Below are 27,709 nucleotides of genomic sequence, written 5' to 3'. Positions count from 1 at the left end.
TGTTCCAGCCCATTAAGATGGTATCTTTCCATACAAATGTAGTGATCCGAAGGGGCACATGTACCTGAATGTTTATAGCAGCAATGTCCACAATAGCCAAACTATAGAAAGAACCTAGATGTCCATCAACAGATGAATAGATAAAGAAAATGTGGTAGGTATATATATATATATATATATATATATATATATACACACACACAATGGAATATTATGCAGCCATCAAAAGAAATGAAATCTTGCCATTTGCGATGGTGTGGATGGAACTAGAGAGTATTATGCTTAGCGAAATAAGTCAATCAGAGAAAGACAATTATCATATGAGCTCCCTGATATGAGGAAGTTGAAATGCAACGTGGGGGGCTTGGGGGGCAGGAAAAGAATAAATGAAACAAGATAGGATCTGGAAGGAGACAAACCATAAGAGACTCTTAATCTCACAAAACAAACTGAGGGTTGCTGGGGGGGAGGAGGGAAGGGAGAGGGTGGTGGGGTTATAGACACTGGGGAAGGTGTATGGTATGGTTAAGTGCTGTGAAGTGTGTAAACCTGGTGGTGATTCACAGACCTGTACCCCTGGGGCTAATAATACATTATATGTTAATAAAAAAATTAAAACAAATTTAAAAAGATGGTATCTTTCCATTTATTGACTTGATCTTCAATGTCCTACAGTAATTTTATAAAAATTTTACACAGCTTTTGTTAATAATCCAAATATGTTTTTTTCTATTATAAATGGTATTTTTTTGTTTGTTGCTATTGTTCAGAAAAATCAACTTTAGTATAATCAATGTAATCCAGCGATACTGCTAACCTTAAGTCTAATTAATTACATTGTTAAAAGATTTAAACTCTTTCAACCTTAACCAACAGGCAGCTGAAATAGTCTCCAAATAGCTCTGCAATGAAGAAAATTATTAGACCTATGTCCCCATCCTGAGACTTTCTCAGCATCATCAGGGATGAAGAATTACTCTTTCTGAATTACTCTTTTACATGGTGGTTAAAAAGATAACAGGAAAAGCACATCTGGCACAAAATAAGGACTTCTATCTTATTTCCATCAATCTCTCACACCCCAATCCCTAAAAATTACAAGGTTTACTAACACAGAAAATGGAATAAATTTTCCTGAACATACTCTATTTTCATCTCATCTGAACACATAAAAATTGCCCAACTGTATCTCACCTGTTCAACCAACAAAGTAACCAAATTCAGAATTTAATGCCTATTCTTAAAAGACAAAGGAACTAACTTCTGTTGAGTATAGTCCACTTTTGTGTCAGTTACCCTAGTCACATACATGATCTTATAGAATACTTCAAATTAGGGGTATTTTCCTCATTTCACAGCTAAAGAATCTAAGACTCAGATTAAAGACTCGCCCGAGGTTAAACAGCTACAAACAGAACTACTATTTTACTATCCATGTGTCAGGCTCCAAAAGCGTAGGTTATTCACATTCACACATGGTCTTCTAGCAATAACCAAGGCAAGTTAATTACCTCTGAATTCCAGCTCCCCTCCACCTACTAATCAGAAAAAAGCTAAAGGAATAAAGAAACTAGGTCAGTTATCCAGAGCTCCTCAAAAGAACATTTAATTTTGTTTATGGTAACAAAACAACGATAACAAAAAACAAAAATCCAAAGACAAATTAAGACTTACGGCTGTTTGAAAGTCTGTGTTTGGGCAGCTGTGGTCTTCACGTGGGAAACATTAATTTCCTCAGAGAGCTCTTCTACAGTCTCAATGTCCACCTGTTCCTCATCATCCTCAATGTATTCTACACAGTTATTCTGAAATAAAGCAATCCAACAGTAAATAAAGTATTGGGAAACAAACATACCTAAACCTTCTTACCAAATACTCCCTTTATAAAACCAACCAGGGCCAAACATTGATTTTAAACCATGAATACTAATGTTACCAAACTTGTTTTTCATTAAGAAGGAATGAGTTAGAAGATAACATATGGTTAGAGCTAACAACCAAGCACTACATTAAAAATCATACATACTGAACAGACATCACTAGAGTCCCCAGAGGGCTGTATATGTTTCAGTGTTATTTCTAGTGGACAAAATTCAGGTACAAATATATTAAAGCTTCATAAATCTTAAGATTAAATAGCAGCGAAGTAAAATTTTGTGACTGGTAGAGGGAAAGGAGAAAAATTCATGTTCTACTTCACGAGTGCTTCATGGCTAACCCCTTATCACATACCCACAAAAATACACTCAAGGCAGATATGAAAACAGAATATAGCCCAGAGTCAGTCTTCTAAGCCTCTTAATCACACACAAGGAGAGCTTCTGAGGAATTTCAGATACCAAAAAAGCCCAAACTTACTGTACAGTTAAAAAAAAACAAAGTTGGGCTGCCCAGGTGGGCTCAGTCGATTTAACAACCAACTCTCGATTTCAGCTTAAGTCATGATCTCAGAGGTGTGAGATCGAGCCCCACACTGGGCTCCACGCTCAGCTCGGGAGTCTGCTGGTCCCTCTCCCTCTGCTCCTCCTCCACTCATGCACGTGCATGTGCATGCACATTCTAACACATAAAATTTTTTTAAAAAGTCTATCAGTGAGCATTTATTGAGCACCTGTCATGGAAACTCACTGTATTATTTTATGTTAACACCAGATTATAGAAATTATGGAATATGTAGATATACTTAAGTCCACCTTTAAAAGTGGTGTTTACTATGCCAGAAACTAAACTGGAAATATGTTATCTGTTTATAACAGTACTATACCTGAGAGGCACAACTTAAATGAAGCATCCCAATCACCTTATTAATTCTGTTTAAACTTGATGGAAAAATTACTTACCCCCATGAATTATAGGTTCCATAAGGCTGACAGACACTAAATGCAAGCCATCAATTATGGTCCCCAATTCAAACAATGTCTATTAAATTTAAACAATGTGAACAATATATATTAACTCTAGGAAGCTAAATCAACAGAGTTGACAGAATCTAACTAGTAGACAGAATCTAAAAAGTCTGAATTATAATGTAGGTAGATGCTTTATGGTGTTTAAACTGAAGAATGTCTGCCTACAGCATGGCTTTAACTGAAGGCTTTATAAATAATATCCAATAAACTTCACAATGGAAGATTAAATTAAAGAGGCTACTCACTACTTTCCTTAACTATTCCAGTATAATGCTAATCACATGCACAAAAATATTCTATGTGTCAGACAGGTACAGAAATACAGTACAGAATTTAGATTTGACAGACCATTTATTATAATGCCTGTACTTTTAAAAAGGTTTCTGTACCTTGTATGTCAGATTCCCTATTAGGAAACCCAATCCCTTGATTATGACACTTTAAAGCTTCTGTTAAGTCGGTTCTACTGAGAGCAACAGTTTTCACTGGTTTTAAGGTTGGACTGTCTTTGGTCTGATGCTTATCCAGGCTGACTTACAATGGGAGATTCCACAAAAAGCACAAGAAGTTCTGCAATCTAACTCTTAAACTCAATGAATTCAGATTCTTCAGCTACCCATAGGTTATCTGTCCTCAAAAAGGATGAGGCTACAAATAGAATAAGGCAAATGTATATAGAATCCTCTAATAGTAGAGCTAGATCCTCGTTTTACAAATGAGACAACCGAGGTAAAGAAATAACCAACACAGGAACATTAGAATACTTAAACATTTTTGAGTTTTAAAATACTAATCTTCCTGTTATATTTTATCTGCATAAGGCAGTTAGGCATTAACAGAGAAGGACCAGGTAACACAGAGACTGAATCTCATGAAGTGAGATTCTGAAACAACCAAATGCATGATGATCACCTCAGAGGGCCATATTATCTGCTCCTAGTGAGAGGGACATGATTTAGATTTAAGGGCATCCTACAGGCAGCTGGCTACAATCTCCTTATGTTTTACATCAAACCCCATTGTCAGGCGTCAGCATACGAGAGCCTGCCATCTGTTTTCGTAAATACAAGTTTTACTGGAGCACAGCCACACTCTTTCACTTACTATTGTTTATGGCTGCTTTCATGCTGTAACAGCAACCAGTTGCCAACAACAAGCCATCCAGCCTACAAAGTCTAAAATGTTAACAATCCAGCCCTTTACAGAAAAAGTCTGTCCAACTCCTGCCCTATATGCTTCTTACTTAGATAGGGTTAAAACCTTAAGCAGAAGTCTAGAAAAACGGCTTCAGAAAAAATGGTTGTGAAAATTATAAAAGTCATATTACAAAGGAAGATGACCAAAGTTTAGAACATAAACTCTAGAAATCATCAAAAGCAAAAAGAAAGCACCAAAATAAAAAAAAAGCAACTTAGGGCAGGGTGATAATAAAATATTAAATGGTATTTTCCATTTTTCTCCAAAAAAGAGAAACCTTTCTCTAAATGTAAGCAGTAGTTCTCCACTGGTGGTAAGGCCACCCTTCCCTGTTCTTTATGTAGCTACCAGACAGGTTATAATCGCTTCACACAGAAAATGTCAAAAACAAAACAAAAAAACCAAAACTAACAAAAAACCTGAGAAAAATAGGAGCAGGAGTTTCAGGAATTCTTTTTTTTTTTTAACCTAACTTGAAAGCACTCTCAAGCATCTATCCCCCAAAGGCATAAGCCAGCCTTTCCATAATAGCAGGTACGTCTCAAAGAACAATATAAGCTCAATAAATGTTACTTGACTGACATAGCCTAAAAACTACGAAGTCATTTAATCATGATCTAAACCTAGGAATCCAAATCAATGTATCAAGTCTTAGTGATCTTCTGGAAAAGCTACTGTCTCTAATAAATCATTTTAAATTCTTGAGGTTTCAGTCACAACAAAAATGGGCTCACCACCTTGTCTACATCATCAACCTCCTCACTCTGGTAGTCAGAAACAACATCCACAATCTCATCAATAGAATCATCGGTTTTCTCATTCTCATCTTCCTCATCCTCCTCTTCCAAATCCAAAACAGTCAAGTCAGCACTGCTTCGCCCACCCTTCTTCTCTTGCTTTGGTTGTATCTGTTCTCCTGACAGCAGTAAGTGACCTTGAAAATGTCCTTCCCCTCTGCTCCCTTTTGTGGCTCTCCGCGGAACACTGGAGAAGGCTGTAGGACTAGAAATCCTACTCCAAGAATCACATTCAGTTTTTAAAACTCTGACATTTTCAGTAGTTTCACTTTTTCCAAGTAGATCAGAGATGCCTTGTTCTTGCTGAAACACATCAGAATTTTCCTGACAGGTCTTTATTTCTTTAATTAACTGCTCATCTGCCTCTTTCTTGCATTCTTGTGAAGTTCCAACACATTTCTGGGTCAGAGGGCCCTTCAGGTGTTTTCTCCATCTCTCCCTAATACTGTCCTTCTCCAGAGAGTCTCCACATCCCTTCTCCTTGGCCTCTGGCTGTGGAATAGATTGTTGCTCCACAACTTTGTTCCCTGATAATTCGAGTTTACTTTCTTCCTTAGAGAAGACTGGAAATTCATTTGATTTTTCCTCTGGATTTTCTAATCCTTTCTGCTGTTCCACTTTCACATCACCAAGCTTTTTAAGCTGTATACTACTTACACTTTGGACTGTCACATTGCTGGCTTTTTTGGAAATGGTCTTAACTTCTAGAACAGTCAGTTTTTCTTTGGAATTATTATGATTTCTAATCCCATACTCTTCATCAACATCTTTATAGTCTTCACCTGTGTGTGACCCAGTGATACAGGAGTGCTGAGAAGGTTTAACAATTATAGGACTCTCTTCTGTAAGGGATTCTTCATCTAAATGATCACCCCCATCTACCAAGGAATCACGCAGGATTTCTTCTGACGCAGCAGCCCCAGAGTTTTGCTTTATTACATTAGCTCCAGAATCTATAGCTTCTCCTTCTGACTGCAGGGCCTTCTTAGTATCCTGCTCTCTTTTTAAAAAGCTTGTTCCATCTTTCTGGTCTGCACTCTGAGACTCTCTTTTCATCTGAAGAGAAGCGACATGTTGAAGAATAGAACTGGGAACAGGCTTTTGTCCAGGGAGCTGCAACAAAGCAAAACTACCAGACTGGAGAGGAATAAGACTGGCTGTACCAACAGGCTGCCCTCCTGAACTATAGGTTATTTTGGTCTCAGAGCCTGTTTTACTTGCAAAGCTTTGTGGTTCAGGAGGGGAAATCCTCAGGGTCAATGTACCAGACTGAGACACAAAACTAGGTCCAGAAGAAAGCAATGATGGTGCCTGAGTGATAACATTCACTGCTGGAGAAGACCCAACAGCCTGAATTACAGGATTCATAACAGAGAAAGCAGAGGACGAAGCAGAAGATGGTGGAGTCTCTGAAGGTTTGGAAGGAGTGGGTAACCGGATTCCCATCACAGAACCTGATAAGAAAAAAAAATTTTTTTTTTTTTAATTATCACTGCCTGTATAAAGACTTTCAAGGCATGCTTTTCTTTTTGGCAGGTTAACTCTAATAAGAGACTAAGAAATCCTGGTGTATTAACATCCCATACGGCCAAATGATTCAACAAAAGAAAAACTCATCAGAAAGATCTCCAGTTTTATACCTGGGTTCCGAAACATAACAGGCTGTAAGTTGGGCTGGGTATTAGAGCCTCGAAGCTGATGCAAGGGGAGGAGCTGAACAATCTGCCCGTTAGGATGCCTGAACAGATTCATCCCACTTGGGCTCCTAACAGGCTGCAAGACCATCCGATGCCCCTGAAGCTGTGTGTTTGGAACAGGTCTAAGAGTAGGAGAACCTTGCTGCACTGGAATCAGCAACAATCGAGGTCCAGTACGTTTCACTGGGTTAGAAGAGACCTGAGGAGTAGCCACTGGAATCTGAGGGGCATTTTCTGAAAAACAGAAAACGGAAACATAGTATCAGTTCACTTTAATGCATACAGAAAAAACTATTAGGACATAAGATCTGACCACACTATAAATAATTTCTAATTTGAATTGTACAGTTGGTGAAATCCTGTACCTCTATCATACGTTACTTAATAGTCCTATGGCGGAGAACAATTTATCTTAAAACCCAATTATCAAGACATTGTAGGACCTTATGCTCAGAATGGTTAAAAAAAAAAAAAAAGAAAGGAAAAAAGCATCAGTTGTCAAGAGGTGCATTTAAAGAGATAATGCCTCTGCCTAATGAAAAACATGGCAGGCCTCTAAATCTCGATTCTCATTAAAATTAAACAGATCATTCATGATAAAATGCTCTTCAACTTTATAATTCAGGTCATTAACAATAAAATTACGACTTCATTTCATAGGTCACACTCAAGTAAGATAAAGTCAAGGACTAAAAATCACGAGGCTTAAAAAACTCCTTGGCTTTTAAAATACACTGACAAATAACCAAAGCGTAAAGATATGTGGAAATTATTTTTCAGAAGAAAAAAAAATACATACCCCCAAAAAATGGAATGAAATTAAGAGACATCAAAGAAGCAGGGAAATAAAGCCTGGTTAGGAAGAGGCAAAAGATAGTTTTAAAACAAACAGAAAAAGCAAAAATTTAATGCAAAAGATGTGAATTTTAAAAAATTTCAAATCATTAATAGTACCTAAAGTCCCACTTCAATGTTTGGAAGAGATATTTAGAAATACTGAAGACAGAAAAATAATAATACGAACAATCTACAGACAGATTTTTGGTCATGGGGATGAAAAGACAGGAGTGACGGTGATGCTGGGCAGAAATGAAACTAATCTAACATTACTATTCAAATTAGTGAACTTATTTAACAATACTAATAAATATTTTCATTAGTTTGTCGCTAAATAAAAAAAATCAACAAACCAAACGAATCAGTTTAACATGTGACACTATCAGATAAGTACTCTACCCACAAAATATATCCAACTTCTAAAAGGAAATTATGCTCCTAACATTTACATGACAAATTATATGTAAGATCCAGAACTACTCTTGAAAGTGAAATAAAACACAAAGACCAAACTGTTGGGGGAAGGTGCAACTTAAATTAAAAACATCCACCTTACACGAATTAAGAAACACGTTAAAGCATTCTTAATTTCCTGAACATTTCTAACATTTTAGAGAGTGGTTCAAACCCAAAGCACTCTTAATTCAGAGAACGAAAGCAACCTTTAACAGACACAAAATATGCAAGTATTTATTCACATGCAGGTGAGGGCTAAGAATGGAAAAGAAAAATAAGTTAAATGAAAAAGTCACAGACATCTGTCTAAGTACCCAAGTTGGGAATCCTCTTTACGAACTTAAAACGAAATTACACACACTTAGAAGTTACCAGAGTCAGCTCCATTTTAAAAAGAGCAGTTAATAAAATCTGTTAACATTAATATTTCCTCAAGTGGTATTACAGAAGATATTTTTAGATGGTATATGGATATAGTATATCACCATATCATGCTGTCAGAAAGTAATTTCTTTTTCAATTTTAATCTTCTGATTATATACAGAAGAAAATACTAGTCTTTGATATTACATCAGCATTTTCTAGGTTTCTTCATTAACAGAGTGCAAGCTACATATTAACATGGTAGCTAGCTACAATGTATTTCTTTTTATTATTGTTTCTAATGTATTTATTTATGGAGTAAACCTCTGTTAGGACAAGTAATGTTGGTTTCCAATTACAGTAAAATAGCTCCTTCTAAAAATACATTTAAGCAAACAAAGCAGTTTATTTAAATAAGAATATTAAGTCAATAATAGTACAAATGAGAATCAGAGCAACATAACCTGAATGTATATTCCAAATGACTGAAATCTGAGAAACAGCAAACCACAAAAAGCTAAACAAACTACTTTATAGTTTCATGACAGAAGTAAGGAAAAGGGTTGGAATCCGTATCGTTTAGAAAAATCTCAAGTTAAAATATGACAAGATATAAACCTTGAGATCCAATAGGAAATCAAAATGGCTTTATCAACAACAATCTCAGTTCTGAAACTGCATATTAAACTAATCATTTTTAATCTTTATATATGGGGAGAAGCAGAAGATAACAAATTTAATCCATGTTTCATTTATCCTTTGGAAAGACCTTCAACTTTAAACTAACTCCCACATCACTTCATTCCTAAAACACTGATAGAGATTTGGACTTTGTCACTAAATGCAAAAATACTTAGTAGGAAAAATATGAATAACCAAAGAATTATTGTTGCCTACTTATTTCCCCTTAAGTCCTATGAAGTCTCTCACTCTTACATAGTAATTCTGAGAACATTAAGAGAACCATTTATTTTAGCTGGTTGAATTAGGATATAAAAAATTAGCCAAGTGTAGGATATTCCTATTTTATATTCACTTAACATAAGCCTACAAAAAAACTTTAACTGAAAAGTTGATAAACATATAGATTCCTAAACAAAGATATATGCCTCCTTATTTCTATCTCAGTCAGTTCATACAAAATAATAAATAGAAGGATAATGTCAGTAGTATATAGGAATTGGTTGGATTCACAAAAATGATTTTTACTAGGTAAAAGGACTTAGGGTCTTAATCTTCAGTAAGGAGAGAAAAGCCCTTAGCCTGGCTGTAGCATGGCAAAAGCCCTCTGTTCTCTTTTTTAATTAAAAGGAAGCACACACAGGGACTTCTGGGTGGCTCAGTCAGTTAAGCATCTGCATTCGGCTCAGGTCATTATCCCATAATCCTAGGTTCTGGGATGGAGCCCCACACCAGGCTTCCTGCTCAGCAGGGAGCCTGCTTCTCCCTCTGCCTGTGGCTGGCTCCCCTCTGCTTGTGTGCATGCGCATGTGTGCACATGCTCTCTCTCTGGAAAATGAATAAATAAAATCTTTTAAAAAATAAAAAGAAAAAGAAGCACACACAGTCCCCACCCCCACCCCCCAGAAAGGAATACCTACATTTGGGTTCCCTCCCTCCTCAGAGACGTACAGACCTAGCTCTCAGCACACAGAAGTACACTTCGTGCTGTGCCCATCTTGATGGCAGCTCTACTGGCTCAGAACTCCACTCCTACATACATTATTTCAGATTCAGCCAGTATTTCCATTACAATTTTTTTGAGTATTTTTAATCTCCTCAGAAAATCTCCAGCTCCACACTAAACCATCTGTCAAGGCTGTTCAATTTATCTCTAAAGTACCAGTTATGGTTTTTATCAGTGCTCTGGTTACAAAGTTGCAGAGATTTTTAGTGATTTGTCCTAACCCTTTATTAACCATGAGGTCTATTATTTTCAGTGTTTAGTTTTGCAGAAGGTCAAGGTTTTCAGGAATCCATGTATCATGTTACAGCAGAAACACCTACACTGTTACCCTGATATAGCCGTAATCCTAACAAAACGGTAAGTGATATAAACAGTTGTATGGTAGGTAAACCAGCTAGTAACATCTAGGCCTTACCTGGTCTCTGGCTCACTGGTGGACTCCCATCAATTCCCGAGAGTATAATGGGAACAGAGCCCAGAGATGAAGTTGGTGTGGTCACCATGGAGGAAGATGCAGCTGTGGTCACCACGACTATGGAGGTGGAGGCAGTGGAAGCAACAGGAAGAGTTATAGTTGGAGGAGATGCTACCAAAGACTTAGGAAAAGCAACTGAAGCCACAGTCGTTTTGATAAGGTTCACAGTGGCTGTAGACTGGGAAGGTGTTACAGGGGTGCTGGTATTAGTTTCAGAAACCTCAACAACCCCTGCAGTGGTGGCACCAGAAGAATAAGTAGTTTCTTTAGTTCCCACGTCAGAAATAGCAGTCATAGGTGTCACAGCAGTAACATTCTCTAAAAACACTTGAGGGGTGGTAGTAGTGACAGCAGCAGTCACAGGGCTGCACACCTGAACTGGCTCAGAAGAAACCACAGGTGTGACGACCATTACTGGAGAAGGTCTGATACTGAACTTCTGTGGCCCTGTTAGGGGTTGGGGTGTGCTAACTCCAGGTATCTTCTGCTGCAGGGCTCCAACTTTACTCATCACAAACTGTGTGAACACACCACCAGGAGAGGGTCGAGCCGCTGCAAATAAAAATTTGCAGGTCAAATATCTTCAGTTCTCATATTTTATCCTCTTAGTGATTGTGTTTATCAACATTTATTGTGCACCACTGGGTCAATTTCTTACAGGTACTACCTACCGGCATGATATGTGCCAATTTCCACCCACAGAAATCACACACTTCTCTCAACCCAAACCAAACCTTTATAATACTATGAAAGGGATTAAAACTAGGTGTTTCTACTAAGATTCTTTCGACGGTGCAATATAGCCAAATTGCCAGGACACTAAAAAGGCAATATAGCAGCACACAACTTCATCATCTAATACAGTGAAGAACATCGTAAGGAGATTTTTCTTCCCCTAACTCTAATTTTAAAACTTGTTTCACCACTTCCTCCTGTCCCAGCACCTCCACGTCTTTGTAACTGCTATCCTCTTATGAGACAGTTAAGTTTTACATATTTCTGAAGTGTATAAAGACACTTTTCAAAAGAGAGCAGGATAGGACTTAAAATCACCAGTTAGAGCTACTTTAAAAATAGTAAAATGGGGTCTTTTTAAGGCATACAATGCTTGTCCTCCATCTTCATATAACTCCAGCATTCAGCCGGATTATTTCAATTTCCCATTACAGGAATAAGAATACAGCAATGGACACTTATAGTCCTAAACAGATCTGAACAACAAAAAGAATTATTCAATAAACTGACTACATATACTCGCAATGCTATAACACAAAATGCTTTCAGAAAGTAGTTTATTACAGACTCCAGCATTGAAATATTAAACAAATGAGGTTTTCACAGAACAGGATGAATAGAATAAAGCAACACTTCCAACTTATGTTTTTCAAGAGCTTTTTATTCTAAGCCTATACTACACAAACTCAACCCCCTTGGATTTGCTAGCTCCTTGGTTTCTTAAGTTCAAGGAACATATATATGACTGGTTACAAAAATACCAGGGCCCATAAAAGAAATATTAAAGTAGGTAAAGTATTTAAGAGTAAGTCTTCCTTTTTTAAAAGTAAAATAAAAAATCTAAGTCTTTTCTGTATTAATAAAACCAGCCTAAAAGTCTAGAAATAACTATTAACTAGAGTTCATCTACTATCATAGGTGGTCAGGAAGAATTACCAAAAACAGACAAGATCAGGCAAGACAGACATCAAGAATAAGAACAATGCCAATTATATATTTCTCTAATTTTCACAACCTCTATACTTGTATCCACTGGCCAAGCACCAAGGCACAGGCCTTTCTAAAATATATATATATACAGTCCAACTTACCAATCGGTCTTTTTGCCGGGACAAATGCCTTCAGATTCTTCCCAGGGTGATTTGTTGTAGCGCCAGAGAAGGATGCCGTTTTGCAATTGGATGTTGAAGGCAACAGGGTACGTGGTTTCCTGGATGCAGCCACCTTGGCATTGGATGCTACCTTGGAGATGACAGTACTGAGGGTTGAGAGGTCCAGGACTGAGGGTCGCAACCTGCCTGTGATATAAGCAGCTAGCCTATTGGCTGGATGCAATGCCCCCATCTGTCCCAATAGCAACTTAGCCTGCGGGTAACTCTTACCATTAACCTGAAACAAGTGGCAAAGAGAAATTCTGTAAAGATAAAATTCTCTTGCTAACTTATCTCCCTTGACAGGGGTTTCATTTTTACAAGGTTTTAAAAGTCTATTCTTCAGATTTAAAGGGAAAAAGAAATGAACTTTTTCCATTTGATACATAATCTGAGTATTAGAAGGTGGGAAAAAAAAAAGCTGCCATCTCATATTCTGAACTAATCTCATCTTCATTTTGGTAGTTTGGAAACAGACTACTTAGTTCATCAATATCTGCTCCTAGATATGTGAGAGGCACAGTCAAATCTAAGGAATCATCCAACAGTTTTACTTAAGCAATTCTGGTTAAACTATTAACAATCACCACCAAAAAATGAATAGCTGTGTTCCCCAGAATCTCTCTGACAAGACCAAGGAGGCACAGTGAAGCCCTCTCAAGGGTCCCTTCAAGCATCCTTCATATTTGAAAAATATATGGTGAATCTACTTTTAAGTTTTAAGAAAGCCATTGTTATAATATCCTAAGCCAAAAGGTCCCCTTCAGTCTTTAAAACCCTCAACTTTGAAGATTCTGTTACGTCTTGGACAAAACTTGAGCTCAAGAAAAGAGCTAGAAGAAACTCAATTATAACTTTAGAAACAATCACTGGCCACCAGAACAAGTAATCAATAAATGAGGTAAAGATTTTTCTCTACTGCCTGAGCTGACACACTGTCCATCTGAGACTGCACAATTGTTTTTTTAAAAAGAAAAGGAAAAAAAAAACCTTCTCTAATTTCTTACCCATGTTCTCAAAGTCCTATTCCTGGGTGACTAGAGAAGACATCCTTTTCTGTTCCTCCTTTCCATCACTGAAAAGGGGGAGAGGGTGAAGTGTGGTGGAGAAACCCCTACTCTCTAAAGTAATAGGAAACTGGTAAAGAGAAGAGCTACAGCAAGCCAACCTCTCCTCAAAGACAAAAATTACTCTTTACTACTTAAATGAAACCACAATTATTCCCAGATAGATCAGAAATATCTCTGCCTTGAGTTTGATATAAAGAATGTGATCTTTCCAACCTAAAGGAAAGTTTACTGTAGTTTTTCAGGGTCTCTGGAGGTCTAAGATACCTCATCTTCTCCTTTGGGACTTGCTGTGAAGACTATTCAACAGCTTCCCTAAAGCCTACATTACAGTGGCTTGACTACTTAGGCAAATTTGTATTTTACGGTGGCTTTCTGAGTCCGAGACAGGAGAGAACACAAATTTCTATACCTGTATTGGGGGGGGTCCCCAAGTCTCACTAGAAATGAGCTCAAGTCTCTGTTCTCAAAGTATCAAAACAATAAATAAGAAAACACTGTTCCCCTCAAGAAATACCAAAAGAACCAGTTACATAGCACCATCAAGAATAAACTGCAATAAAAAGTTTTTAATTAAGTAGATAAGTGAAAGAGTCATATTAATGGAACAGCCCACAGCCCAGAGAAGTGGTCAAGCTAGTAAAGTCAAGTAACCTTGGCAAGCATGTCAGACACTTCCACCCATTTGCTACTCTGACATAAAAGTGCATTTAATATCACTGAGCAAGAGGAGAAAACCTTTTTACTAAAATTACATTTTACTTCAAAACTTCTCCTTCCAAAGGATTTTCTAGATGCCGGTGTAATTTTACTAATATAACCTGTCTAAATTACTAAACAACGAGGATTTATTTGTACTATGACAATCATCATATTAGCAAGAACCCTACTATGGACCAAATCAAGAAAAAAAATGCAATTTTTAGAAATTTTATACTTTTCAATAACACCTTGCAAAACTAAAATTTTCTCCAAGTTTCCAACCATACACTACTACCTTACAATCAATTTCACCTTGTTTTGTTTTGAAAGCTATTTATTAATAATAATAATCCCAAGAACTAGATGGAACTCCTTACTATAGTTGTCTAAGTATCAGCAGAGCCCAAGCAGTAAAATTTTGAGAGTCAGGAACTTTCTGAGAAGATAGAAATAAAATCATGAGCTAATATAGGGCTCCACAGTTCGTTTATAAATGTGTCAAAAATTTACTCTAGGTATGCATTTATAAACTAGGCCTATTACAAAAAGAGATGTTTGTCACCCAGTTCCCAGGAAATGTGAAGATAAATGATATAAGGCCCACAAAGGGCTCTGAAAAATCAAGATGTTACCTAAGTAGAAAAAGGTGCTACATCCAGATTAAAGGCAATTCTCACCTGGATAAGCCCAGATGTGCTTGAACTGGGTTTACGTTTATAGGCCACAAGCTTCCCTGCAGGAGAAAGCCCTGCGTAAAAAGGCAGACCTTTGCCTCCATGTAATCTCTCCCTCACTGAATCCAGGGCATCTGTCTGCACAGGAGAGATATCATCCATTTTCCCAGGGGATAATGGACCATCAGGAGTCTCTGATCCAGATTTCTCAGCCATATCATCTTGGTCTTGGCATGATGGCATAGAGATTTTCACACGAGAAGAATAAACAGGAGGGTTCTTCTCACCCCGGCTCTTTCGCTGAGAAGCCAACTCAATGATGAAGTTGCCCACCTTAAGTGACTGTGGCATGTTGCTATTGATGTGCTGGGATAAGATGCTCAAAATCTTGTTCCGATCCTCCTCCCAGTTGCAGTCTGAGATGATTTCTATCAGTTTGGTGGGACCACCTGGTGACCTCTGATGCACATAGGAGGTAGAGGATTCCCCTTCATTGCAGGAAGACTTCCAGCTTTTCTCTGATAAGGAATTGAAAGATATTTCTGCATCATAGCATTTTGTACTGAACTTTAAAAGATTTTATTTTCTCTGGGTTCTCAGAAAAGTGCCAATAGCACAGAAATTGAGCACTTGCCCAGTGTCTGAATCCCACGTACTTCCAGTGGTAATTTAACAACTCACAATTTGGGACTTTTCCATGAAAAAGGAATATTCCAGAGAATCATACTATAATAGGATATCCTGCTGCTTGGGGTCACTAATAAAAAAAGAGTCTCACTTTAAGACCGCTCCAAAAGCCATAACTATTATATAAGAAAGTGTTACACCTTGCAAACAAAGCATGACCTATAACCAAGGTTAAGACTTGATATAGTTTGGTGTTCTGCTATCCATACAGGAAAAGCAAAGACACCTGCAAGACGCTTTGTAACATGTGATAGCTAGATTCAATCCTAAAGAACAAGTGTATTCTACTTCTAGTTTCTACTGCAAATACTTCTGAATTACTTCTGTGACACTAGATATGACTGCTCCATTTCTACATTATGTGCAGATTATTTAGCTCACCAGGTATTTATATTCATAGCAATGTGTTAACTGGATGTCTGTTTCACTGATTTCTACAGCACAGTCTCCCAACCACTGTGCTAATTACAAGTATGTCAGGATATAGATGCACTCAGCCTTCAAGGTGGCTATGTTCTCAGACAGGTTCTCTTTACCCCAGCAGCCTCTCCCAAATACCTCAATATGCTATAAAAATAATACCACTTTTCATGTGTATCATGCCATTAAAAAGAGGGGGCACGCTTGGGTGGCTCAGTGAGTTAAGCATCCAACTCTTGATTTGGGCTCAGGTCATGATCTCGGGGTCCTGGGATCATGCCCCACATTGGGCTCCACGGTCAGCTGGGAGTCTGCTTAAGGACTCTCTCTCTTCCCCTGCCCCTGCCCCCCACTTGTACTGTTTCTAATAAATAAATCTTAAAAAAAGACAAAAGAGAGAGAATCATTAAACATATCCTAAGTGTCTCATGAAATAACGTGCCAGATCAACATGAATGAATTTTATTTTTTTTTTTAGTAGGAGTGATAAACAGTCCAAATAATAGGAAAAGACTTCTCTATCATCTCCATTTTTAGAAGAAGCTAGAAAAGGGGTAGGTAAAAATGTTTTGTGTGTGTGTGTGTGTGTGTGTGTGCGCGCGCAGATTATTACCATACATATATATATATATATATACATATACAGATTATTACCATACATATAATTACTATAAAATGACTTAAGACTTAATTTTCAAACAGACCTTGCAATTTATCAGAATCATCCTCTAGGTCACAGGTGACTGGTTTCAATGGCCGCTGTTCAGAATCAGGCTCCTAAAGAAGGGTATAACACAAATACTTCAACACAAAATAATTACCAACAGAAACTAGGACATAGACATTGAATCTCTGAAAGAAGCCTGAAACAGCAGAAAGACTCAAGTGTCAACAGCTTCACATCTATATGCACAGCTGCATTACTATCATATTATATAAGCCTTGGCAAAAACAGCCTAGCTCTCTAATGTCCTTGACAGTAACTGAGTCACCAAGAAAAAAATTAACAGCACACTTTATATTTAGTTTATTCTAGTAAAGAAGGCAAAAAATTCGATGTTTAATAGAACAAGCTTCAGTTAATCTGAAAAATCACTAATGCAGATACTAATCCTAATAATCACAGAAAAATGATTTAATAAAACTCAGAAATGTTTAAGCTTTTAAAAATTACTTCAGCTTCAGAAATAGTACTTTAAATAACCTTAAGGGATTGTTCTCTAAAACAAGTATGCAGAGAAACAAACTGATACATCATCACATAACCTTTCTCTGCCCCTCAAGAATGACTCCAAATTTTTCTGATAGTGATGTAAATTCTAATACTAGCAACAGGGAAATGGAAGTTAAAAAGACAAATCAGGCAATAAGTAAATCACCTTTACACTACAGTTCTCGGGACTAGACTGACATGAGCCCTGCTGCTGAAATGATGGGGATGGGGATGGTGATGGTTGTCTCTGTTCCTCTTTCTTTCGTTCATATACTCGAACTCGGGCACAAGTCATCATACTCTCAAAGTACAAGTACACTGGATCCTTGTCCTCTTCCCGAATCTGTAAGTTTCATAAAACAAAACATTCAATACAGTGGGGTAAAAAACATGCTAGACTCCAAAAGGAAAAGAATGTTTAATCTTTATCTCTATTACAACATTTGAAATTTTTAAATGCAAATTTTAACGAGTAGAATCAATATGTGCTAAATGTCGTGGGCAGTCAGAAAGGATCTGGTTTTCTACCAAGAAATCTCAGATCACATCAGAGCAGTGCTTCTCAAATAATCTGCAATGAGGATGCATTTCTGAATTACCAATCCAACACAGACTGATCCTTTTGTAAAATGTTTTTAGAAAAACAAAAGACATGTAAAATACAAGCCTAAGTATTTTAGTATTGAGTTTAATACACATAAAATTATTCTATCAAGTATCTGTAAAAGTTTCTAAATATTTACTCCCATTTTCTATATTTATTTCATCATATCCTAGTAACAAGTAGTTTTGGATCAGCACAAAGAACACATTGAACAGCACCACACTAAGACATCTTTAAGACTGAAATGGATTTAATCATCAGAAATGCTTAAGCTCTTAACAGAAAAAGCATCAGCTCTTTTACCTATCAATCTTCACAGTCATATATCAACTATTACTTAAATCTTTACTGTTACTGTATATAAAGAAGTCGGCTTTAAAAAGATGAGTTACTTCTTACAGCTTTTCCAAATGCTTTCCTACTAAAAATATGTATGCACTACATCTCAATTACTCAATATTCTACACTATAGGACTAAGAACAGGATCTTTAAAACACTTTTGAACACAACTTTATATGATCTTCCTGAATAGAGATCTGGCTATCCTTAAAAACAGTAGGAATTCTTAGTATATTCACTCCACTTTTAAAGACATTTAAAGTTCCAGCAATTAAGCTAATTAAAAATTGATGCTCACAGGTGTATTACTTAAAAGCAGAATGATTCACAGAATACAAACCAAAAATCTCATTGAAATCCATTATCTCTACAAATGACTTTTGTAACTTGCAGCAAAAGATGAAAATCTGGGCTTACCACAGGATTGGGTTTGGGAGTATATGCCCGTGCAGGTTTAATTCCAGCGAGCACTTTGCCCTTCACAGTAGCAGGTAAAACTTCTGGCTGAGGCAACAACAATGGCTTCATAGGCTCAATGACAGAAGGTGTTGGGATATAAACTGGCTCTGGATCTACTTCACCTTCTACTTTCACCCATAATGGGTAATGTCGAACCGGCTGTTCAGGCTCTGTTTCACATATAGCTTAACAAAAGAGACGGGTAAGATTTTAAGTGACTTTGGCAACAAAAGTTCAGAGGCATTTCCAAAACAAAATGTGTTCCCTCACAGAAAGCAGTAACTCATTAAAACGATCTAACAGATGCCCCCTAAAAAACCTTTAGTTGCCATCATATACCTTAATTTATTCATCTATTAACCAAATATTTGTTGAATACAAAGTTAATATAACAGTAATTTGCAGCTGTACTGAAAGACCCGGTTTGCTGATTGGCTTTGGGGACCCGCGCGCGCGAAGAGAGAGGCGGGAAGGGGGAACAAGCTGATTGGTTCTGAGGGCCCGCGTGCGGGAGGAGAGAGGCAGGGAGGGGGAACAAGAAGGGGGAAGGTAGGAATGCCATCATGGCGTCTTCTATTATTTCTATAAGCCAAGCAGTTACAGAAGGGCAAAAGAGCAATTAATAAGCAATTAATAACCTAATTTACGCCTAAAAGCCAGCGGTTCACAGAAAAGCAAACAAGTGGTTAGTTATCCTATCTATCTTCTAGGGGAGGGGTCTTTCAGTACTTTGTTTCCTAGAGGATTTAAGAGACTAATACTTTTAAGAGGAAAAAAAATTTATTAGTGTAAAAGCTATTATTACTTTAATTTTGGTTTGTAACTTGAAATTGTTTTCTAGATAATTTGGAAAATTAGTATTTTTTTAAAGTTTTAGTTTATCTTTTTGAACAATGTATAAAGTTGTAAAACTGTGACATCAGCAACTGAAAAGGGTAGGGATGGAGGTGTAAAGGAGAATTTCTGCATGTTATTGAAGTTAAATTACATAAATTCGACCTAGTGTCTTACAAATTTAGAATATTAAATGTAATCCCATGGTAACCACAAAGAAAATAGTTACACAGTATACATTAAAGAAAACAAGGAAAGAATCGGAAAAATTCACTACAAAATACCTACTAAACACAAAAAATAATAATGTAGGAAATAAGGGCCAAAAGGCTTCAAGGCATACACAACAAATACAAGATGAATAAGAAAAAGAAAGCACAATGACAGAAGTTCCTCCTATCAGTCATTATTTTAAACATAAATGCATTGAATTCTCCCATCAAAGACAGACTGGAAAAACTGATAAAAACACTTGATCTGGTCGCCAGGGTGACTCAGTGGGTTATGCCTCTGCCTTTGACTCAGGTCATGATCTTGGGGTCCTGCGATGAAGCCCCACAACAGGCTCTCTGCCCAGCAGGGAGCCTGCTTCCCACCCCCTGCCTGCTTCTTTGCCTACCTGTGACCTCTTTCCCTGTCAAATAAATAAATAAAACCTTAAAAATAAAAAACAAAAAACCCCACACATGATCTAGTTATACCTTGTCCACACAAGACACAAGATCCAAAGACACAAACAAGTTGAAAGTGAAAGGCTAGGAAAAGATATTCCCTGAAAATGATAACCAAAAAAAGAGTAGGAGTGGCTGCACTAATATCAAACAAAATAAATATTAAATTTAAAAAAGCTGGGGCGCCTAGGTGGCTCAGTCGGTTAAGCATCCAACTCTTATCTTGGTTTTGGTTTGGGTCATGATCTCAAGATCAGGCCCCACAATGGGCTGAAGAGTCAGCGATAAATATGCATGAGATTCTCTCCCACACTCTCTGCCCCTCCCCCTACTTGGGCGCTCTCACTCTCTCAAAATAAAATCTTAAAAAAAAAAAAAAAGTTGCAAGAGACAAAAAAAGAACATTATGTATTAATAAAAGTTTCAATACATCCAGAACAAGTAACAATTATAAACATGAACATACCTAATGACAACCCATCAAAATATATGAAGCAAAAACTGAAAAGAATTAAAGGCACAAACACACAGTTCTGCAATAATACCTGGAGACTTCAAAACCCCACTCACAATAACGGATAGAAAATAAGTAGGGAAACAGAGGATTCAACACAATAAACCAACTAGATCTATTTATTTGACAGAGAGAGAGAGAGAGATCACAAGTAGGCAAAGAGGCAAGCAGAGAGAGAGGGGGGAAGCAGGCTCCCTGCTGAGCAAAGAGCCCCATGCAGGGCTCGATCCCAGGCCCCTGAGATCAGGACCTGAGCCAAAGGCAGAGGGTTAACCCACTGAGCCACCCAGGAGCGCCAAACTAACTCGATCTAAAAGGCATATACAGAACACCCTACCCAACAAGAGAACACACATTCTTCTCCAACTGCATATCTTCTGGGATAGATCACATGTTAGGTCACAAATTAAGTCTGAAGAGATTTAAAAAGATATCATGCAAATTACTTTCTCTGCCTAGGACAGGATGAAGTCAGAAATCAGTAACAAAAGAACACTGGATAAATCACAAAACTGTGGATATTAAACAACACACTTTTAAACAATCAATGGATTAAAGAAGAAATCAACAAAGGAAATCAGGAGATACTGAGAGACAAAGGAAAACAAAAATACAACACACCAAAACGACAGACAAAGCAGGAGTGGTTTTATAGGAAAAACATAGCAGCTCTAAATGACATTAAAAAACAAGAAAGACCTCCCAAATTAACAACCTAGCTTTACAACTTAAAGTTTAAGGTCCTATTCAGCCAGAGCCTCCCCACCCCAGTTGAACAGCCATTTTGTTGTTTATACAGTAAAACTTATATTGACCCTGCTCCCCCAGGGGAACTTACTTAAAAGCAAGTCCAGGAAAACCAGTCCTAGGTAACAAAGCTCAAATACAAGGGTGGGTCAGATCAGGTGGAGATAACAGCCCGAGAATCAGGAATGAGTCGGGTCTGGTGGAGACATCCAATCAGTGGAGTATGCATACTGTCCCCCTAGGAGTGTGGGCCCCACCTTTTGGGCACCTTTTGAAAGGCATCAATTCTGACCAAGGTGATAGGCTAGTTCAAAATAGCTACTATGGGGTGAACTTTAGTTCAATTGGCCACCCGTGTGTGACCTAGCATGACTGTGCAGCTTTCTCTGTGTGTTGCAATCTCATTGGCCACCTGTGTGTGGCCAGGTTCAACCACCATGGTCTTTGCTCTATAAAAAGTTAGTCTGTGAGGCAGGGAGGGGTCGCCCTCTCTGTAAGAGGTGCCCCGAATGGTCTGTTTGCTGGTCGGTTTGATTCTTAATGCTTGGCGCGAAATAAAGCTTTGCTTGACCTTCCCTTTGTATCAGTCTCGCTCCTTTGACCATGGACCCATTATTGGGGGACCCAACAAAAGAACTAGGAAAAAGGAACAAAGCTAAATAAAAAGAAAATAAAGATTAGAACAGAGATAAATGAAATATGTAATAGAAAAATAAAGACAATCAATGAAACCAAAAGTTGCTTATTCAGAGAGATCAACAAAACTATTATACTACCTAGACAGACTAAGAAAAAAAAGTGGACTCAGATGACTAAATCCAAAATGAAATTAATTCTACAAAAATAAAAAAGATTACAAGAAAGCACTATAAAAAACTGTAAACCAACAAACTGGACCACCTAAATGAAATGAACAAATTCCTAGAAATACAAAATCTACCCAGGGGAAACAGCCAATCAGACCTAAAAACTAGTAAGGAGACTGAATCACTAATCAAAAACCCACTGAAAAAGCCCTGGACTTGAAAGCTTCACTGATAAATTCTATTGAACACGTTAAGGACAAATATCTCAATCACTGTAAAACTTATCCAAAAAATGAAAAAGGGTACATTTCCCAACTCATTCTATGAGGCCAACATTACTCTGATACCAAACCCAAAGACATTTAACAAAAATCCAGACCAATATCCTTTACCAACACTGTTGCAAAATTCCTCCACATGGAAATAAAGACTTAGACAATTACAACCACAAAACACTTCTGAAAGAAATTAAACAAAACACTTCTGAAAGAAATTAAACACAACAGAAAAAGAAGCACACCCCATGCTCATGGATTTTAAGATTTAACATTAAAATGTCAATATTACTCAAAGCAATCTACAGATTCAGTGCAATCCTCATTAAAATCATAATGACATTTTTTGCACAAACAGAAAAATTCATTCTGAAATTCATATGGAATCTCAACTCATGTGACTAGCCAAAAAAAATCTAGGACCAAAACAAAACTGGAGTACTCACACTTCCTGATTTCAAAACTTACTACAAAACTACCATAATCAAAACAGTGTAGGACCAACATAAAGGCAGACAAACAGACGAATGGAATACAACAGAAAGCCCAAAAATAAATCCTTGCATATACGGTCAATTAATTTTTGAACAACAGTGCCAACCAAGATCATTCCGTACAAATAGGACAGTGTTTTCAACAAAAGGTGCTGGGAACACTAGGTATCCACATGCAAAAGAGTGAAACTGGATCCTTATATAACACCACATATAAAAATATTAACTCAAAATGGATCAAGGACCTAAATATAAGACCTAAATCAATAAAACTCTTACAAGAAAAAACAAATGCTTCAAAACACTGGATTTGGTGATCACTTCTTGAATACAACATTAAAGGAACAGACAGCAAAAGAAAAAGAACCACAAGAGTCATAAAGATTTTTTAATATTTTCTATCAAAAGACAGAAAACAAAAAGTAAAAAGGTAACCCAAGAATCGGAGATTTGCAAAAAAACACATTTTGGTAGGAGATAATACACAGAATATAGAGAGAACTCCTAAAACTCAGAAACAACAACAAAAAAAACCCCAAACAACCCAGATCAACAACGAGGAGCTAACTTGAATAGGCATTTCTACAAAGAAAACAGACAAATGGCTAATAAGCACATGAAAAGATGCGTGTCAACACCAGTAATCTTCAGGGAAGTGCAAATCAAAACTACAATCAGATACCATACTTCACAGACATTTGGATGGATTCCATCCAAAAAGGGGGGGGAAAAAAAGATGCTGGTGAGGATGTAGAAAAATTAGAACCCTTGGGCACTGTTAGTGGGAATATTAAATTGCACAGATACTACAGGAAACAGTAGGAAAGTTCCTCAAAAAATTTAAAAAAGAATTACAATATGATCCCAAAATTCCCCTTCTGGATATATACCCCAAAAAACTAAAAGGATCTCAAAAAGATACCTGTACACACCAGCATTATTATTTTTTTAATTTATTTATTTGATAGACAGAGAGAGATCACAAGTAGGTGGAGAGGCAGGCAGAGAGAAGGGCAAAGCAGGCTCTGCTCAGCAGAAAGCCTGATGTGGAACTCGATCCCAGGACCCTGAGACCATGACCTGAGCCGAAGGCAGAGGCTTAACCCACTGAGCCACCCAGGAGCCCCGTCACCAGCCTTATTCACAATCGCTAAAATGAGGAAAACAGGAGTGCCCATCAATGGATGAATGGTTAAGCAAAATACAGTACAGTCCATCAATGGAATATTATTCAGCCTTTAAAAAGGAAGGAAATTCTACAATAAGCTGTAGCATCAGTGAACCCTGAGAAGGTATTATTAAGTGAGATGAACCAGTCACAAAAAGACAAACACTAAATGATTCCACTTATATGAAGTACTTGGTCAAAATCATCAAGACAAAGTAAAATGGTGACTGCCAGAGGCTGGGGAAGAGGGAAAAGAGGAGTTATGGTTTTAATGGATTCACAGTTTCAGCTCTTTAACATAATGAAAGTTATGGTGATAACAGTTATTAGCAACAGTGTGAGTGTATTTAATACCATTGAACTGAGCACTTCCCCACATCAGGTTCCCTGCTCGGCAGAAGGCCTGCTTCTCCCTCTCCCACTCCCCCTGCTTGTGTTCCCTCTTTCTCTCTCTCTCTCTCTCTGTGTCAAATAAATCTTTAAAACACAACAACAAATGGTTAAGATAGAAGTTTATGATGAATGTATTCTACAATAAAAAAGTTTTTCTAAAGAATGGATGTTGAATTTTAATCTTTACAGCATTTGCTAGTATCATAAAATTTCTCTCCTTTAATCTTGCTAATGGGGGGCACCTGGGTGGCTCAGTGGGTTAAGCCGCTGCCTTCGGCTCAGGTCATGATCTCAGGGTCCTGGGATCGAGCCCCACATCGGACTCTCTGCTCTTCGGGGAGCCTGCTTCCTCCTCTCTGCCTGCCTCTCTGCCTACTTGTGATCTCTGTCTGTCAAATAAATAATCTTGCTAATGGTTTTAAATGTTCTATCATTTGAGATAACACTGTATCCCTGTGTAAAGATAAGTAAAAATTTAACAATAAATTTCCCATTTTTTCATATCAAACAGCCAACAACAGTCCTATATGTAAACATGTTTTTCCTTTTTTTCTCTTATAGCTTTATTGATCTATAACATATAGTACCACACATTCAACTTAATGAACTCTGACATACATATACCACTGTGAAACCATCACAACAATTAAAGGTAACATCAACTCCAAGATGTCCTTGTAATTTTAACTGGATAAACTTCTTATACAATCCCTCCATCTTCCCCTCTGCCTCCAACATCCATCCCAACCCTGTCTAGGCAAACACTGTTCTATATATTAGGTTTTTTTTTTCTTTCTTAACATAGAATAGAAATGTTAACTTGGGGGAAAGGTTGAAGCCAACTGCTTATCATTCAGCATAATTATTCTGAGACTGATCCTTATTGCTGAGTGTATCAATAGTTTGTTTCATCTTTCTGCTGAGTAGTATTCCACTGTTTGTAACTATACCAAATGTCTTTATCCATTCACCTCTTGAGGGACACCTAGGCTGTTTGCAATTTTCTTGCTATTACATATAAAGCTGTTATGAGTGCCCACACACAAGATTTTATGTGACACACACTTTCATTTCTGTTGAATAAATGAAAACAAGTGAAATAACTATGTTGTACGGCAGACTTATTTTTAGTATTTTAAGAAACTACCAAACTGTTTTCTAAAGTGACTATACCGTTTCACATTCCTACCAGCTATGCAAGAGACTTCATATGCTCTATATTCTAATCAGGACTTGGTACAGTCAGTCTTCTTAATTTTAGCCAGTTAAATGTATACGTTAATATCTTCTTGTGTGTGTTTTTTAGCTGGGTACAGTGCACTTTATTGATGGTACATAACAAGGCAGGACTCCCTAAGTCCCTCCCCTTCTCCAGGTAATCTGGGAAGAAATTGTATAGAGGTCAAGACATTCTCAGTGTGCTGGGGCAAGAATTCTCAACATCTCTCTTCTTGCTCTTCCTGAGGCTGTTACTCCTTGGAGGCCATGCAGACTGTAAGGTCCACCACACCTGATTCGTGTAGCCAAATTCATTCTCACACCAGAAAATGAGCAAGGGTGGAAGACTGGGTGTCAGTGTTAAAGATGCAGGAGACAATCTTGTCCTCCAAGTGGCCCAGGATGCCCTCTGAGGAAGCCAGTCAAAGCCTGTTTACTCCAGTCTTCACCATCATGTCTTGGGGACAAGGCTGGCACTGCACCAGAAGATGAGGCTATCTATTGATCAGGGAAGAGCAGAGAGCCTCCTCGTGGCTTTAATAAAGCACTTTTTAATGACTACTGATAACTTTTCATGTGCCTGATCTTTGTGTACCACCTACTTATATTGTCTTTTCATTTTTCTGTTCATTTTTTAAAAATTATGTTGACTGTCTTCTGAGTTCTTAGTATTTTCAATGAATTTTAAGAATTCTTTATTACAGGGCGCCTGGGTGGCTCAGTGGGTTAAGCCGCTGCCTTCGGCTCAGGTCATGATCTCAGGGTCCTGGGATCGAGTCCCGCATCGGGCTCTCTGCTCGGCGGGGAGCCTGCTTCCTCCTCTCTCTCTCTGCCTGCCTCTCTGCCTACTTGTGATCTCTCTCTGTCAAATAAATAAATAAAATCTTTTAAAAAAAAGAAAAAAAAAAAAGAATTCTTTATTACAGACAAGGGCCACCTGGGTGGCACAGTCAAGCTGGACATGTGACTTCGGCTCCGGTCGTAATCTTGGGGTCCTGGGATACGGCTCTAAGTTGGGTTACCTGCTCAGCAGGCTCTGCTTCTCCCTCTGCCCGCACCCGCCCCATCTCAATAAATAAAATCTTTAAAAAAAAAATTCTTTATTACAGATACAGGTCCTATGTTGGCTGCATATTTTCTATAGTATTTCTCTTAGTTTATGGCTTGTCTTTTAATTTTAACAGGTCTTCTGAAAAGCAAGTTTTTAATCTTGAGAAATTCATTTCATTACATTTTTTTATATTAATGATTGTGGTTCTGGTATCCTATTTTAAAAATCTTTATGAGTCACAGATCACAAAGGATATTTCCCTTTATTTTGTTCTATACAGTGTATACTTTAAAGCACTTACACTTAATCCAAGACTAACTCTTAAATCTTGAGATAATTTTTATATATAAAGTCATGACTGAGGTTCTGATTTTATTTTTGGAGGCAGGAGAGAGCAGTTTCTAGCTATCAAATTGCTCCACATTCATTTGTTGAGAAGATCATTTCCTCATTAAACTGACTTGGCACTGTGCCAAAAAAATTCACTGAATTCACTGGCTTTGTATTTATGTATATCAACTTCTGATTTCTCTGTTCTGTCTCACTAATGTATAAGTCTTTATCCCAAATCCTTCAGCTTTATAGTATGTCTTAAAATCTGGTAGTCTAACTCTACCAACTCTGTTCTTTATTGAAATTGTTTATCAAACAGCCATTCTCAGTTCTTTGCTTTTCCATGTAAATTTTACAAACTTGAAAATTTCTACCGAGAAAACCCTGCTGGGATTTTCACTGGAAGACCATTTTTTTTTTAAATATTTTATTTATTTCAGAGTGTACGAGAGAGAGAGAACATGAGAGCAGGGTGAGGGGTGGAGGGAAAAACAGACTCCTCGCTGAGCAAGGGACTCTGGGATCACGACCTGAGCCAAAGGTAGATGCTTAACTAACTGAGCACGCATGTGCCCCATGAAGAGCATTTATTTATTTATAAATCAGTCTGTGGAGAACTGTATCTTACGAAGATAGTCTCCAGATGTACAAAAACAGTCTACCTCTCCATTTATTTAGGTTTATTTAAAAAGTGCTCTCACAGGGTACCTGGTGGCTCAGTGGGTTAAGCCACTG

The 27,709-nt window shown here is 37.5% G+C and overlaps 1 protein-coding gene across 25 annotated transcripts in view; it reads right to left on the bottom strand.

Moving 5' to 3' along the window:
- Positions 1–27,709, bottom strand: part of MGA (MAX dimerization protein MGA) — a 170,479-nt gene that overhangs the window by 13,670 nt on the left and 129,100 nt on the right. For 5 of the 25 annotated variants that reach the window (XM_059181225.1, XM_059181221.1, XM_059181220.1 and 2 more), the window contains exons 10-18: positions 18,429–18,655; positions 17,234–17,410; positions 16,559–16,631; positions 14,751–15,265; positions 12,245–12,542; positions 10,359–10,970; positions 6,544–6,834; positions 4,841–6,357; positions 1,675–1,805 (exon numbers count right to left, since the gene is read on the bottom strand). In XM_059181225.1, coding sequence (XP_059037208.1) covers positions 1,675–1,805; positions 4,841–6,357; positions 6,544–6,834; positions 10,359–10,970; positions 12,245–12,542; positions 14,751–15,265; positions 16,559–16,631; positions 17,234–17,410; positions 18,429–18,655 — 3,841 coding nt within the window. Of the gene's footprint in view, positions 1–1,674; positions 1,806–4,840; positions 6,358–6,543; positions 6,835–10,358; positions 10,971–12,244; positions 12,543–14,750; positions 15,266–16,558; positions 16,632–17,233; positions 17,411–18,428; positions 18,656–27,709 lie in introns of those variants that run through there. The other 20 variants (XM_059181226.1, XM_059181232.1, XM_059181227.1 and 17 more) reach the window with 20 other exon arrangements.

The sequence above is a fragment of the Mustela lutreola genome, chromosome 7 (assembly GCF_030435805.1).
Source record: "Mustela lutreola isolate mMusLut2 chromosome 7, mMusLut2.pri, whole genome shotgun sequence".
Lineage (NCBI taxonomy): Eukaryota > Metazoa > Chordata > Mammalia > Carnivora > Mustelidae > Mustela > Mustela lutreola.
This window is presented reverse-complemented; position numbering and strand designations above follow the sequence as displayed.